Source organism: Schistocerca americana, chromosome 7 (genome assembly GCF_021461395.2).
Source record: "Schistocerca americana isolate TAMUIC-IGC-003095 chromosome 7, iqSchAmer2.1, whole genome shotgun sequence".
In the NCBI taxonomy this organism is placed as follows: domain Eukaryota; kingdom Metazoa; phylum Arthropoda; class Insecta; order Orthoptera; family Acrididae; genus Schistocerca; species Schistocerca americana.
Window position 1 is genome coordinate 600199751 of NC_060125.1, and position 17548 is coordinate 600217298.

General features: G+C 37.4%; 1 protein-coding gene across 1 annotated transcript in view; it reads right to left on the reverse strand.

The window, feature by feature from the left end:
- LOC124622051 (box C/D snoRNA protein 1) overlaps positions 1-15934 on the reverse strand; it is a 90842-nt gene extending 74908 nt beyond the window's left edge. The window contains exons 1-2 of the mRNA XM_047147613.1: positions 15798-15934; positions 15520-15701 (exon numbers count right to left, since the gene is read on the reverse strand). Coding sequence (XP_047003569.1) covers positions 15520-15701; positions 15798-15826 — 211 coding nt within the window. The 5' untranslated portion in view covers positions 15827-15934. The remainder of the gene's footprint in view (positions 1-15519; positions 15702-15797) is intronic.
- Positions 15935-17548: the final 1614 nt, after the last annotated feature.

Below are 17548 nucleotides of genomic sequence, written 5' to 3' on the forward strand. Positions count from 1 at the left end.
GCAATAAGTCGAGAAGAAGAGTTAAAGGCAGCTCAGGAAGAATATCCACAATGCAAATTATGGAAAAATGACCAATGTTTTATTGAAATAGATGGATTATTGTACAAAATCACTAGTAAAGGAAACCGAAAGCATGAAAGAGCAAATCATGAGAGAACAACACGATTCTTTATTATCAGGACATTGTGGTAAAAAACAACAAACATTAAGATAGCTCAAATGTTTTGGTGGCCAAGACGCAAAGCTGACATTTTCGAGTTTGTTTCACAATGTGATTCCTGTAACAGACGGAACAATGTAGAGCACCATTGCAAGAACTGCCAGAGACAAGTGAACCATTTGAACGAGTAAGACTAGATGTTGTAGGACCATTGCCTAAGACTAAAGATGGAAACAAATACATATTGACAATGTTGGATCATTTCTCTAGATACCTTCTCATTATACCAATACCTGATCAGAGCGCTGAGACTATAGCTAAAGCTTTTGTAAAAGAATGGATTCTTAAGTTCAGATCACCATTAAGTACAATTAGTGATCAAGGAATGAATTTTATGAGTGAATTACTTAAACAGACTTGTAAGATCATGCAAATAACTCAGTTAAGGACTACACCAGCACACCGTGAAGGAAATGGAAAAGCAGAGCGAGTCCACAGAACAATTATTAAAATGGTTATCCATTATGTGAGCAGCAAACACGACAATTGGGATGTCTGTTTACCGTACTTGGTAAGTTGTTACAAGTGGACTTTGCACGATTGACTGCCGGAATCAGCAATGAACACGTAAGAGATCTAGCATGCAAGCTAAAGGAAGCATGGAGGGGAGTGAAACAGCGATATGATCAATCCTTTCTTCAGCAAGCAAGACAACACAAACGCCACGCAGCAACACCACAGTATCGAGTTGGAGATCTTGTGTATCTGAGCAACTTGGTGTTAAAGAAGAGTCAAGTCAAAAAGTTTAAGAAGTTTTGGAAGGGACCATATCCAATCTTGGAGGTGTTGTCGCCAGTCACTCTTACACTCCAACTGCCCTTTCGTTAGATTGTTGTTCATGTCAATCGTGTACAGCTGTTTCTGGCTAGATTTCTTGTAGTATCGCAAGACGACTAGGACCGACCAAGAGGCAGACCTGCTATTCTCAAACCCAGAAAGCGAGAATCGCAAGCTTGCAGTCCAGACTTCGAGGCCAAGACATCACCACATTCCGAGCAATCCTGTTCCAGACACCCCTACAATCTGCGTAAATGTGTGTAGTGTGTGAGTGCAATGCGTGTGTTTATTCCAGCCGTGCTTATGTGAATGTGTTGCGAAAATTTAGTGTTGAAGCTATTGCACGAGTGCACAAGTGAAACTAAACCTTTTATTCCACAGGTTACCACAACAAACTCATTTATTTTGTGTTCATTGTTTACTCTAGTATTTAGAACTAATTAACCATGTTCATTTTTATTCTAGTGTTTGCTATGATAGCGTATTCTACTAATGCTGTAGTAATAGTACCACAGTGTACAGGTGTTTTGTTTGAACCACAATCAGACATTGTGGTTTCAACAACTAATGCAAAACTTGTCCTCAAGTACAATCTGAGTGAAATCCAGCAACAGTTCAATTCTATAATGAAGCAAATTGATCTAATTCATTCTGCTAGGGGTAATGACACAATTTTGGAAATGGGCACGTCTTCATATAATAACTGGATCACAGCCAAAATGCAGGTAGAGTCTACATTTGCTAATTATGAACAAGATATTTACTGTTTCTTAAAGCTTCTGCCACACAAAACTTTAATTAGGCGCAAATGTGCTTGGCTTGATTTTAGAGGGCGTATCCTTCGTACTGTATTTGGTACTTTAACTAGTCAAGATCTACTGGAAGTTAAAGGCAAAATATTAGGTCTTGAACAGAGGTCCGGTACAGATTCAACTTACCTCTCTAATGAAAATATCGTATTAAAGAATATGCAAATAACCATTACTAGCCACATAGTTTTCATTGAACAGAATGTAAAGCAATTTATCTCACATTTCCACATAACTCGTAATTAAACGAATGCAAATATCCGAGAACTATTCCAAGGATTAAATGCTGTGAGTGCACACTTAGATTTAAACACTCTTTTGTTAAGGATTACTGATAGTTTATCAAATGCTGGGATTGATGCCCTTAACTTAAGAACAGCCTTAGAAAGTAGTTCAAATGATTGTTTGAGCAGCGTACTACTACATCCAGAACAAATTTTACAGATCCTACTGTCAATTTAACGCAAGCTAGGTGCAACATATATTATGATTTACCCTGTTAACTCTTACAATTTATATTCTTACTACAAGTTAACCACCACACACTCTTTAATGATTGCAGCTGAATTAACTGTTATTGTTTCTATTCCCATTGATAGATCAAAGCATAATTTTGAGATGTATAATATTTATACTTACCCTGTGAAATGGAGACGGGCAGATATTCATGTAAAGTATGTACAGAACGATTATCTACTGATAAGCAAGGAGCGAAGATATTTTGTGTCCCTAAATGAAAACGATTTGCATCTGTGTACACATAGTCTTAAGTTAATTTGTCCTGGATCGGCAGTATTCATAGATAGTAGAGTGTACAGTTGTGAGAAAGAATTGTTTATGAATCATCCCCTAAGAGATGATTGCCCTAGAATTTTAACACATCTTTATCATCCATTTCTTAAACGATGTTCTGAAGGTATAATTTTCTCATTTAACACATCTTTATCATCCATTTCTTAAACGATGTTCTGAAGGTATAATTTTCTCATTTAACTCCACCCTTGATGTCACATTTACATGTAAAAATTATGATACACCTTAGCTACCCTTTCCACTCAAATTGAATAATAGTGGATTAATCTTGAATGCCACACATTGTGATTTATCATGTGAACTGGTTCAAATGGCTCTGAGCACAATGGGACTTAACTTCTGAGGTCATCAGTCCCCTAGAACTTAGAACTACTTAAACCTAACTAACCGAAGGACATCACACACATCCATGCCCGAGGCAGGATTCGAACCTGCGACAGTAGCGGTTGCACGGTTCCAGACTGTAGCGCCTAGAACCGCTCGGCCACTCCGGCCGGCTTCATGTGAACTATTTGATATGCCTAGTGTATTGCCAACTAAATTTCATGCAACTAGACATTTGCCATTAACGAGAGTGTCATCTGTTCATTACAATGATTCATACACATTAACATATGGAAAGCATTCCTTATCAAGTTTTTCTGGAGACAATAATTTAATTAAGGACACACATGAAAATTTAATTTCTTCCAATAACGAGTTAAATTTAATTGAAGCAACAAATAGAATTAAGTCCTTCGATTCGTACAGTAACGTTAATGCATACTTGATTGTCAGTATCGTGTTTTTATTTCTTTTATTAATTTGTCTTTTGTCAACAGCATTTGTCATGTATGAAATTGTCATCCTGAAGACATGCTTCTCTGTACTAAACGTTACTGTGTCTGCAAATGAAATACATGTTGCAATGCCTTCTGATGCCACAAATGGTGAAACAGATTCATAACACCCAGGAGGTCATTTTGAGCCATCTGTGGTTGGTCTTTTTCTCTGGGGAGAGTGATGTAAGGGCCTACGGATTGCGCACAGCCGTACGGTATGTAACACACACTCGCCAGCCGACCTGTCTGGAATGCTGACAATTTGCTTGGTCAGTACACGTGTGTCCAGCCGCAGTGCGCCGCAGCAGTAAGCGACTGGCCGCCGTCCGCAGCGCGCAATAGTAACTAGTGTGGCCTCGGGTGTGGAGATGTCTCTCTTTTTAGCTCACCATGGAGCCCTTCGATACGACCGTAATTAGGATGTCAGACACAGTAATGATGGGTGCGCGTAGCATGTATGTTTTATAATCAGCCTTTGTTAATAAAACTGTTTAAACTTACTTACTTCTTGTATTTGTGTATTTCCATACCTCAAGGACCAACCGCTTACAATTCCTGACAAATATCTCGCCTAATCATCATCCAGGGCAACAACACAAACAACCCCCTTATATTTCATACCTTTTCTATTGAACACCCTTCAAGTTTCAACCATTCCTCTGTAATCACAATTTTTATGACAATGTCTTACCACTTAGGGTATTCAAACAATGCACAATAAGAAAATCGTCCCGTTCATTAGCAAGGGAAAGTGTTCAACTAAAATCATATGCTAAACACAAAAACAAGTAGAGCAGCAAAAGGTTAAACAATGATACGCATATTGTATTGTTTCGAGAATTTCTGAGTACAATCTAGAACCACTCAGCCTTCTACCATCTCCAACATACGCTATTTTAAAAGTGAGTGTGGGATGAGAGAATCCTACATACTGCGTGTCACATGTTTGTGTGTGCAGGTTTGAAATTCAGTCACGAGAAGACTGTAGATGCGGCGGTCGAATGGCAACGACAAGTACTTGTCTGACGATCCATGGAAGTTTTAGTGAAAGTGTATGGAAGAACCATGGGACTTCTATGTTACTCTGTGCTAATTGTGTCACTGACCAATGTTATTATAACGAGAACAGTTGAGAAGGTACTCTTGAGAAAAACATTTGTCTTAGCCTTGTTGATGGGAAGATGTGTATTATGGTTCATATTGAGAATGGACATGGTGTTTATATGTAAATTAGTTTGTTTCTAATGTTTGGAGACACAAGAGGGTTACGAAGCAGTATATATTTATATGAAGATTGGGATTTGTAATACACCTGAAGTTCAAATTACATCGTTAGCTGAAGCAAATGAAATTGGTATGTCTACTTATTTGTATAAGTAGAGAGTGTCTTAAGAAATTCCTGTACCTAGCAACATACTTTGGAGAAGAAAGTGAAAGAGAGTTTGCAGCAGCAGGGTAACTAGCAAGGAAAGTCAGTTGAGCATGTCAAATAAGTCATCTCGTAAAAGAAGCGCAAGTTAGTATATTTACTTTGCACTTAAATTGTCATCCATAGCCGTTAGGATATTAAAAGAGGTATTGATGAATTTGGAAAGTAATAAAGATATGCGAGGGCAATGTAAAAAACAATGAAATACCCTACAGATTGCAGGGAGAAGTACTAAGGATACAGTGTAGATTTCTACAACATTTAATGAACACTATATGAATGTAGCCAAAACTTGATTATAAATCTACAGGATTTCAAATACTAACACAAAAGTTTACACGAAGGAAAGGAATATTTGTATTTCTGCATCCTATAACACAAACAGAAGTAAAAGATGTTGTCTGCAAATTAAAAACAAAAGGGCATACGAATTGATGGTACACTAGACAAAGCAATCAAACATAGACTTAAAACAGCAAACAGTTTCACTCCTTGCACATATTATTAATATACCATTTTACATACAAATATTCCCTGCAGATCTCAAATAATCTGCATGAAAAGTTTTTTTTCCCTTCCAAAAAAAAAAAAAAAAAAAAAAAAAGGATGACAAGTATGATACAACAAATTACAGACCAGTGTCTGTATTATCTGAACTCTCAGGAAAACTTAAAGACTATCAGACTTCGTGAATAAATTACTGTCCAACGCGCATAATGACTTTAGAGGAAAAAAGGTCCACTGCAGCTGCAATATGTGACTTTCTGAAACTGTGGGTAATGATGAACAAAATGGTGGACTGTTTCTACACCATTCAAATGCTGATGTCAGCTGTCATGATCTGTTACTCAATAAGTTATACTGTTAATAGGTCATATAGTTACACAATTGCTTTCCCAGTGGCAGTAAACGCTGCAACCAGGAATAAAATGACCACATACAGTGTGGTTATAATTAAACTTTCGCTACTTGACCCAGTGTAGATCAAAAACTATTTACTGTATGGGCACTCAACTTTATAGAAATGACATTCAGTCTGTGTGCTGTAGGATTTGCGTTGTTAGTAGTGTTAGTGTTCTGACTTGCTGTTAGGCGCCAATAATGTTATGACATGTTTGCAACAGAAACATCAGTGTCAGTGCATATTACAACTGCAGACATTCAATGCGAGTCTGGGCAACATGAGCAGGGATTTACTATTAAAGCTGTTTCATCAAAACAACAGCAATAGTGCTGCTACTATTCACAAGTAGTGACACAGTAAAGGGAAACTGAGTGGTCCTCTTTCCACATTGTCGTTGAAGAACATGACTCAGAAGTTCAAATTAACTGCTGATTTGGGAATTGATCTTGGGAGAGGACGATGGCCAACTGTGTCACAAATTGTTGAAGAAGTTACTGTTGCCGTGGCTGAGAATGGTGGATGTTATGTGCAATATTCAAGTCGTGCATGAGCTGTGTCATGACAGCTGAACATTCCATGATACACCATTCAGAACAGGCTGCAAACAATTATGAAAAGGTAACTGTACAAACTTCACATCACTCATGAATGCAGACGGTGATGTTTGTACACTACACCATAAGCATGGTACACAATTAACAAATGTTACTCATATGGAAATTAAAATATGTTTCTTTCAATAATTTATTTATTACTTCTCTTCTACAAGGCATTATAAATGTTTCCACGAAGTTTCATAATCCTACGCTCACTCATTTTTTGTTGTGGTCCCTCGAGTAGTGAAAGTTTTGCTTTGATCACCCTGTAGACATGCAAAATGTTTACTTGTGCAGATACTGCATGCACCATCAACAGACATTGGTTTCAAAAATACAACCCCTAATCAGACTACAGAATTCATTAGCACACTAAAAAATAGTAATTCTGCTGGCTAGACTGTGTTTCTGGCAGACTATTAAAATCTTGTGTTGATTTGATTATTTCAGCTAGAAGGTGTCCCATATAAAATGGGATGCCTCACATACCAGTTAATCATCTCTTGTCAAATTGCTTCTGAAGTGGCAACACTGTCTCAAAAGTTGGCTACTCTACATTTTATTGGAAAGTGAGTAGTTGTGTGTTCGTGCATCAGTTGTTATGAGAAGCTTGTATTGTTGAGTTGTTACAGAAATGGGGCAGTTTGCATTAGAAGAGCGAACTGATATTGTGGAGTGTTACATAAAATTTGCAATTAAAAGCCTATCGAGTAAGTGTGATGCGTGAGTTGAAATTTGAGGATCATGAAAAGAAAGAAAGAGGTTATTCTCGCAACTAGCTGGTAACATGGACTGCTAATGGTTACTTGGACCTCTCACTCATATGAGGCCTGGTTTCGATAATCAGGTTTTGTAAACTCCCAGAATTGCAGATACTGGTCATTGGGCAACCCACATATTTGGTATTACGACTCTTCTCCACTCAGAGAAGATAAGTGTTTGGTGTGCATTTTCTGATATGCGCATTATAGGCCCCTTATTTTTTAATTATAACTTAAAGAGTGCCAAATATAGAGAGATCTCTTGAGACTTTCTATGCACAATTAACAGATGGAAAGAAGCTGTACACAGTATTCCAAGAAGAAGGAGCAACTCCTCAGACATCCAACCAAGGTATAGCCCCCATCACCGTGTTCTCTGAAGACAGACTACAGTAGAGACCTCTGACCCCTAACATCCTTGAACTTAGCATTGTGTGATTTTTTTTTTTTTTAGGACACACTAAAAAGCAAAGTGCACATTGACAATCCTTGCGTTATTAGAGAAACTAACATCATGCCTTAAGAACTACAGTGTATTCCTGGTATCATCATCACACAAAGTCAGCAATGCCTGGATGCCAAGGCCACCACTTCCGACATCTCTTATAAACAAGTAACTATGTTTCTTTAAAGTTACTATTATCTATTTTTTGTTTGCTAGTTCGTTGTTACTGTTCTGATGTGAGACACACTGGATCCTTGTAATCAACAATTTGATGCACTTTTTCTGACAGACTTAAACATGTCGTAGCACCACCCTCATGCAAAATGGGAATTTAACAAAGCACCTCTAATTAAAGACCTATATTATTCCTTTCTACCTTTTCCAAAGTGATTTGGAAAGCCTTTGGTAGAATAATGAACCATTTAACTAAGCAGAACTTGTTAGTTTTCTTTCATTCTGTCCTTTGTAACAGATGCTCCACACAGAAAGCACTACCAGAGCTTAAAATACAGTTCTGGCAGAGAGGGGTAGAGGAGGGGGAAAGGAGGGAGGGAGGGTGAGGAAGGGAGAGGGAGATAGAGAGAGAGAGATATATATATATTGTTCGCATATTGTGTAACCTTGCCAATCCCATTGTTGTGAGCATCACTAAATTCTATTTAAAAAGACCTGTGTTAAAACATTAATGACATCATTTCTATATGGATGGACTCTTACATTCATAACAGGAAGCAGCGGGCTCACTGATGGACAGTGCCTCAGGTGTGAAGCTAACATCAGAATGGGGGAATATAACATGTAAAGTGCCTCAAGGATCAGCACTGGGTGCACTTTTGTTTGTAAACTACATAAATGATCTAACGACTTTAAAGGACAATTCAAAAATTGCAATACTTGCTCAACACAAGCATGCTAATCAAGAGCCCAAAATCAACTTCAACAGTCAGACAAGAGCTGAATATACCTACAAGTTGTTCACAGCTGGCAGTTTAAGTCTTAATGTCACTCTCACATTATGCAATTTCAAACAAGCAATGATGACCTTTTATCACCAGAAACTGATAATAATAGTCATACACTGAATGAAGTGCAGTATGTAAAATCCCTCAGGGACTAGGAGCATAAAAAGTTAAAAATGGAATCAACATATAGTAAAACTAATTACAAAACTCAGTTCAGCAAGTTAAGCCCTTAAAATCTCCTCTCACTATGTTGACCTAAAGACAAGAGCCTTAGCTTCATTTGCTTGTTTCCACTCTACTGTCTGGAATTATATTATACTGCAAAGTAAATAAAGTGTGTATTCAGCAGCATCATCAGCATCAAGCTGATGTCTAACATCGATAAGCTGCTCTCTAGCAGGAACCTTTTTAAGAATCACAGAAGTCTTACACTCACTTCCCACTACATTTGTGCCATAAGTTTTTGTTGCCGACAAATATCACTGACAGATTAACTGTGATTCACAGTCACAAAAATAATTTGCATGTAGACTTCACATCCTTCCCTAGGGTTTAGAACAGAGTTGAGTAATCTGATGGGAAGTAACACAACAAACTGTTGTTGTTGTTGTGGTCTTCAGTCCTGAGACTGGTTTGATGCAGCTCTCCATGCTACTCTATCCTGTGCAAGCTTTTTCATCTCCCAGTACCTACTGCAACCTACATCCTTCTGAATCTGCTTAGTGTATTCATCTCTTGGTCTCCCTCTACGATTTTTACCCTCCACACTGCCCTCCAATACTAAATTGGTGATCCCTTGATGCCTCAGAACATGTCCTACCAACCGATCCCTTCTTCTGGTCAAGTTGTGCCACAAACTTCTCTTCTCCCCAATCCTATTCAATACTTCCTCATTAGTTATGTGATCTACCCATCTAATCTTCAGCATTCTTCTGTAGCACCACATTTCGAAAGCTTCTATTCTCTTCTTGTCCAAACTATTTATCATCCATGTTTCACTTCCATACATGGCTACACTCCATACGAATACTTTCAGAAATGACTTCCTGACACTTAAATCAATACTGGATGTTAACAAATTTCTCTTCTTCAGAAACGATTTCCTTGCCATTGCCAGCCTACATTTTATATCCTCTCTACTTCGACCATCATCAGTTATTTTGCTCCCCAAATAGCAAAACTCCTTTACTACTTTAAGTGCCTCATTTCCTAATCTAATTCCCTCAGCATCACCCATTATCCTTGTTTTGCTTTTGTTGATGTTCATCTTATATCCTCCTTTCAAGACACTGTCCATTCCATTCAACTGCTCTTCCAAGTCCTTTGCTGTCTCTGACAGAATTACAATGTCATCGGCGAACCTCAAAGTTTTTATTTCTTCTCCATGAATTTTAATACCTACTCCGAATTTTTCTTTTGTTTCCTTTACTGCTTGCTCAATATACAGATTGAACAACATCGGGGAGAGGCTACAACCCTGTCTCACTCCTTTCCCAACCACTGCTTCCCTTTCATGTCCCTCGACTCTTATAACTGCCATCTGGTTTCTGTACAAATTGTAAATAGCCTTTCGCTCCCTGTATTTTACCCCTGCCACCTTTAGAATTTGAAAGAGAGTATTCCAGTCAACATTGTCAAAAGCTTTCTCTAAGTCTACAAATGCTAGAAACGTAGGTTTGCCTTTCCTTAATCTTTCTTCTAAGATAAGTCGTAAGGTCAGTATTGCCTCACGTGTTCCAGTGTTTCTACGGAATCCAAACTGATCTTCCCCGAGGTTGGCTTCTACTAGTTTTTCCATTCGTCTGTAAAGAATTCGTGTTAGTATTTTGCAGCTGTGACTTATTAAGCTGATAGTTTGGTAATTTTCACATCTGTCAACACCTGCTTTCTTTGGGATTGGAATTATTATATTCTTCTTGAAGTCTGAGGGTATTTCGCCTGTTTCATACATCTTGCTCACCAGATGGTAGAGTTTTGTCAGGACTGGCTCTCCCACTGCCGTCAGTAGTTCCAATGGAATATTGTCTACTCCGGGGGCCTTGTTTCGACTCAGGTCTTTCAGTGCTCTGTCAAACTCTTCACGCAGTATCATATCTCCCATTTCATCTTCATCTACATCCTCTTCCATTTCCATAATATTGTCCTCAAGTACAAATTAAAAACATACTTCGTCAACCACTGTTTCTACAAATTATCTGAATATCTGGGTTCTATAAGTTACATAGAAAGTAGTACTGTTTGTTGTAAAGCTGTATGAGTAGTTGTAAATAGGTCTGTCTTGACAGATGTAATTTATTAGAAAAATACCTTTGCAATCAAGTAAATAATAAGCTTTTAAAAGCCGACAAGAGCAGCCTTATAGTATACCTGAGGAGGCAGCAGATTTTTTAAAAGCAGTATCTTTCTTTGCAATTTACCTGATTAAATCGAGATGATATACGCGTGAACAGCATTACACAGCTATTGGCAATAAGGTATGCAGATTTTTTCTATGATTTTCTTGTCTAATGTGCACCTTGATTCGTTCCACACTCCTACAGATTCTTTTTCTTGATTGGATCTACACAGCATGATGAATGAATAGCAAACGGCCTATGACTGGTTAAATTCCTACCTGATGCACAGGTATTGGACGCTAGAAGTCTGTATTGATCACGGAACTTTTGTTCCAGCATAAAGAAAAATTGATTGCATGACTACCTATGTTAGATATTAGGCCCTTTACTGCTCTTAGTAGTTATAAACAAAGTTGGCAAAATTTATTTGAATGGCGAATAAAAATAAAACTACTTGTACAAATATTTATTCAAAACATTATTCAATCAGACAAACAAAAATATTTATTCAACATCTGTGAATAATGAGCATCACAAATAACAGATAAACTTGAAATCCCTAATTCTTTGTAATTTATTAAACAAATCTAGGGCTACTTTTTGCTGCTTTCAAATTAGTTTACAGAACAACACTTTCTTTCAAATATCTCATCCTAAAATTTAACTGATTTCTGAAGAGTTGTCATTGTGGTACAATAAAGAAAATATGTCTTACGCATGCATGAGGACCACAGTGTGCAAATCCCCTGAAATACTCTTCACTTCAAGATAACAAACCTTGAAAATAATGATCTTCAAAAATTGAGAAATAATCAATTCTGCTCAAGTTTTTGACAAATAACTTTTTGTTGGAACTCCACATTATTCTTTGTTATTTCTTGGGTGTTATACGTACATAATTTGTTGTATGCTTCCCTCGGCCATAGAGAGCAATACAGGCTAACTATTTGTCTTTAAATCATAAGTAAGAAACTGCTTCAACAGTTGCAGGTGAAAAAAGTCTTCCAATATTCTTGACACTTCCTCAATAAAAAAGTTGCCAGTTTTTGCTCCAATATTATGAACTCTTAAGTACTTGAACCCAGTCTCTCTCCTAAGATTGTTCAATCCCAATCAGCTCGAAGAAGTATTTCATCTTCTAATGGAAAGCTTACTCAGAGTTTGTCTTAATGCATTTTTGGATGACTCTGGATATCCACCAGCACTCCACAAATGTTTTAGGATATTTTATATTTAAAGCCTGTTAATGTTAGTCATTAGCGATCACTTGCATTTTTACTTTGTTGACTCTTTTTGTAGCACACCAAATACAAATGTACTGCGTTATTATATACACAACACACAAATATTCGATGGTGTTACCTATCTTGGTACAATGAAGGATGGTACTGCAGATTTGAGAGTGTCTGTTCCTTGCATTTTCATCCTTTGCTACTTACATAGCATACAAAGCATATTTATATTACATTTGTTGGGTCGACAGAAGCGTCCGATCCCACGCGTCGGCTTTGACCCGTGACGTAAGGGTGTTGTGTGTGACATCAAGACGGCGCGGAGTTTGGTTTGAGTGTGGCTGTCTCCAGTTCTGTTTTATCTTATTTTATTTACTTTTCTGGTCTGTTCGTTCAATCTCGTGAGATTTTTTTTTAAAATTTAAAAACACTTATTAGTTATTTTAATTATCTGTTTCCTCGCATTTCTGTTTTAGTTTATTATATTTATCTTTCTGATCTGTTCGTTCTATCCCGTGAGATTTTTTTTAAAAAGGCAAAAAACACTAATCAGCTACTGAAGCATCTTTATCTTCTATGGGTTGCAGGGGTTACGACCCCTGGGGAGGTGGGTGGGTATTCATGCATGGCTGTCCTCACTTACACGTTGTAGCTACGCAAGGCGTCTAGATTTGTTTATATTTAGTTTGCCCCCCCACCCAAAACACCCCATTTCCCGCGCTTGTCCCGTTAGTGTCATTAGGCTTCTTGTGGAAAGTGTGTGTGTTGGTTTTTGTTTCCGCCATATTTGTGACGTCATGGGTCAAAGCAGACGGGTGGGGTCGGACGCTTCCGTATTTCCCATTTGTTATACTGTGAAGCAAGATAGTCTGTGTTCAACATAAAGGTTGGTTTCTGCAGACAAAGTATTTCCTTCATTGACATTAGCACTGTGTACAAAGAAGAAACAGAAACCAAGACGCTGGTCCAGGAAATGTTTGAAATTGAGAGATAAATATGCTCACGAAAATCTCATGAAAGTTCATTAGAATCACAGAGCTATGATTATTTATTTATTTATTTTACTGCAATCCCATTTGTATGTTGAACAAATTATATTGATCTTCTTATTAATAATTTCCTGCAACGCTTCTACCATTTTTGTGATTGCCAGAGATCTTTTGTTTTTATAAGGTACTCTTATTGGTCATACTTTCCACAGTTAAATAAACTCACAATACAGTGAGAACAGCTTTCTGATTCAATGTACATGGTGAAACATCAACACAAACAACATTCAACGTCTTGCCAAATCGGCAATCAATCAAAACTTCTCTCACTGACATTCAATGTTTGTAGAACATGTCAAACTATGTCACATAGGCCTACTGCAAAATAATTTGACAAACACACCTGCACTGAGCCAAATACAGTGGTATTCAAAGTTATTTTTTATTTAAGACACAAAAAATAAATAATTATTTGTATTGACTGAAAGGAAGTGTGACAGGACCGTTATTGTTCACAAAATACGCAAATGTTTCAGTAGAATGCAACAGAAGACCTTTAAAATTGTTCGCAGATTGTGCGACTTTGCTTTCTATAAGAAGGCAGCAATGCCAGAAGATAATTTGCAGAAGGACCTACAGACGACTGACAAATGATCCATGTAATAGTAGTTGACCATGGGTGTAAATAAATGTAACATATTGCACAAACATAGGAAAATAAATCCAGTACTCTATAACTACACTATTGATGACCAATTGCTGGAAAGAGTAAACACTATAAAATATCTAGAGGCGCAATCTTAACTGACATGACAACATAAAACAAATAGTAGGAAACACAGGTGCCAGACAGATTTACACGTAGAATCTTAAGGAAATGCAATATTGACAATTTAAGAAGTGGCTTACAAGATACTTGTCTCACCAATTCTTGAATACTGTTCATCAATCTGGGATTGGTATCAGAAAGGACCAGAAGAGAGAGAGAAGGCCCACAACGAGCGACATGTTTTATCAAAGAACTGTTTAGTCAGTGCAACAGATTTACAGATATGCTCAACGAATTCTAGGGCCAGACAATACAAGATAGACAATGCGAATCACAGAGAAGTTCACAGTTGGAATATCGAGAGAGTAATTTCAGGGAAGAGTCAGACAACATATTTCCTCTAACACGTTTCACGAAACAACAACGAGAGTTTCCCTGACAATCTTTCTTCCAACACATCACATACAAGTGGAACAGGGAAGAAGGGCTCAGTATCATACCCTCCGCCACGCACTGGCAGGTAGCTTGCGGAGTTTCGATGGAGGTGAATCATCTATTTATTTGAAAAATTATCTGGATGGATATTTGAATATTGCCCATTTCTGATTAATGATTTTCCACCACAGTTATCAGCAAAAAATGCAGTGCTTTTTGTAGACAATAGCACTTTCTTTTCATTTAAGGATTAAATGAAAAATCTGCAGCAAAAATGTAGTAACACTTGGAGGAAAATGATTCAGTGATGATTGATTGGTAGTGGATGACAAAAAAACAAGGGAGTATGGACCAGAAGCATAAAAGCAATATAAAAATACTAAACAAAAGGTTAAGTAAATGTCACATGTTAAGTACGCTAACCGACATTCAATTCTGAGGTAACTTAAGTAAGAAATAAATTCATAGGTAAATGCACAGAATGGCCACATATAAAGAAGTGTGCCATATGGCACATGTATCAACTTAAAAATTTATTCAGTGCTTTGTCTCTACGCAAAGCGAATTTCATAAGCACGCAGGTTTGCAGAAGAACTAAAAAATAGTGTGGCAACCAACAGCTTTTATAGCACTGTTGAATACAGGGTGCACATGTACAAATCAGATAGTGGATGCACACACTGGCCCTTGTATTCTCCATTGTTTATTCACAATGTATATTCCTAACGTGCATCAAAATACTTGTCTATGAACCAATAGATGTATTCTCAAGTTGTCTTTCAGTTTTTAAAATGAGAAGTATGTTAAATATTGTGTGAACAGTAACATCAGATTACACTACAGGCCAGTCTGTTACTTGACTTCCAAATTCACTGGCTTCACTAACTCACAACCAAATCATCATTCAACCTAACACTACTCTCACAGCTGACAAAATTTCAGAGACGTCCACTACCATAGTTAAACCTATTGATCAGCATTAAATTAAATCCCATGAAAAGTATGCATCATTTTCCCAGTGACATTTCTGTCAGTTATGGCACAGTGATAATTGATAGAAATATAATTTTTAATTCCTTTGCGTCAAATTATATGTATATGCTGGCGAGCATATTGACACCGTAAATCTTGCTTATTCCGACAAATTTTCTTGAAAATATCCTTAGTCAGTATTTTGGTAACATGCGTACAAAATATACAGTAATGGTTGCTCCCTCTTACCGCTTTGAAGATCCATGTTGTTGAATTTTGAAAGTGGTTTATAATCAACTCTGTTTCTTACTCCATTACAATTCAATTCCTTCTTATGTATATTGACACATTTCAAACAACAAGTCTTAACTTCACAGGCCGGGCACGTATATTTGGCATCCTGGGAGTCACAAACTTCGCACCTCCCAAGCCTGAAAAACGTACACATAACACGAATTAATGAAACACTTTCGCTCCTGTAATTTGTATGTCAATAGATAATCTTTTTTCCTTCAGATTTACCCTACCTGCTATTCGAATCATGTTCTGCCGCCATTGAGCCAGACGCCAGTGCGGTTCAATCAACATATCCAAGATCTCAGCAACAGATACGAAATATCGTTGGCCTAGTGTCTTTGAAAAAGGGAACTGACACCACGAATCCTGTAGGGCTGTCCAGAAATCCGTAAAGGTGGGTTTAGACTAGCAAGTCGCTTGCAGAAGTTATTGCTGCAAGTTATTGCTAGCCGCTTGCAGCTGTGTTTACACAGCAGCTCAAGAATTATGCTCGGTTTACACTAGCAAGTTATTGCAGCAATTTACTTGCGCGGAGGAACTCGCCGCGCGATTTGCGAGTGTAAACATATCGCCAAGTCGACTTGCGACCGTAGCAATTTATTGCAGAGGTGACTTGCTGTACGTTTTCCACTTTCAGTGTGAACGCCACGCAAGAAGTATCTGCAAGTAACTTGCAGCTTTTAGGATTTATTTCTATTTCCTGCAAGTAGGAAGCGCAAGTTAGAGTATGTATGTCGTCTGCATAACACTCATATTTAACATTTTACTTACTGTGGTGACTTAATTTTATGCAACCATCTTACGTATTATATGCAAACAAATTTCAGAAATGGAGGAGAAACGGGAATGGATGAAGCAGGATGCAGAACATTTTACTGACGCCGTGGAGAGCTACCCCGAAATACAGAACGTGCATAACCGAAACTTTAAGGATAGAGTGAAGAAGATGAGCGCATTAAATGAAATCTCGTCGATATTCGACACATCTATAAAAGAAGTACTTAGAAAGTAGCATAACTTGAAGACACAACCCCTTTGCCACCTGCATCCACTCGCTTGTTGTTTTAGGAGTCTAGAAAAAGATGATGTGTAATCATTATATGTTCTATTTACTTAGCTTGTCACTTTCCATTTTATGAGCATTAGGAAAAAAAAACAATTTTATAAGCATATCATTCTGTAAAATTCAGTTTGTTTCAATAAAAATTTAATTTCATTGTTGTGTTTTCACATACCTTCAAATAATTTTCCCTTTTCAAAACGTTAAAAATGGCTCTACATACATCGGGTACGATCAGAAAAATCGTGCTGACGGGAGTATGAAACAAGTACATTAGGGACTTGTATGAGTCTCCTACAAAGAAAAGATTTCAAAATTCAAACTTTTTTTGGTTGTGTGTTTCACATAAATAAATGAAATGCCTATTTTATTCGTAGCTCACCGGTGGCTATAAGTCATAGAGTGAGTAGCAAACGTTCCTTTGCTGAAATAGCATTACCGAAGTTTGATATGACGGGCACTATTAACACCAACAAATACTCCAGATCATTTGAGGACATTCTGCAAAAGTATCCATGTTCTCGATACTCAGTTCTTGCAAAAGGTTATTACAGGCACCATTTTGCGATCTTCTCATTATCTACTCTCTAACCCAAATACTTCTCTTTTTCTTTTTCACGTTTTGCATTACAATTACAAGAGCTGCAGCATATCTCACCCGCCTACTTGTCATTTTACACTTTGGCTGACACTCGTAGTGGTACCGAAAGCATATGTAAACAGTATCAGCAAGTTATTGACGCAAGTTTCTTGCCAAAGAACTTGCGGAAGAATCTTGCTTAATTCAGTTGCTGACATATTTGAGAAAATGTTATCTATGAGGCTATTGGAGGTGTTTGTTATTCTAGTTGAATTGTTTATGTATGGTGACATTTTGAAACTCTTTAATATGTCCAAAAATTGCCTTTTTTGTAGACTTTC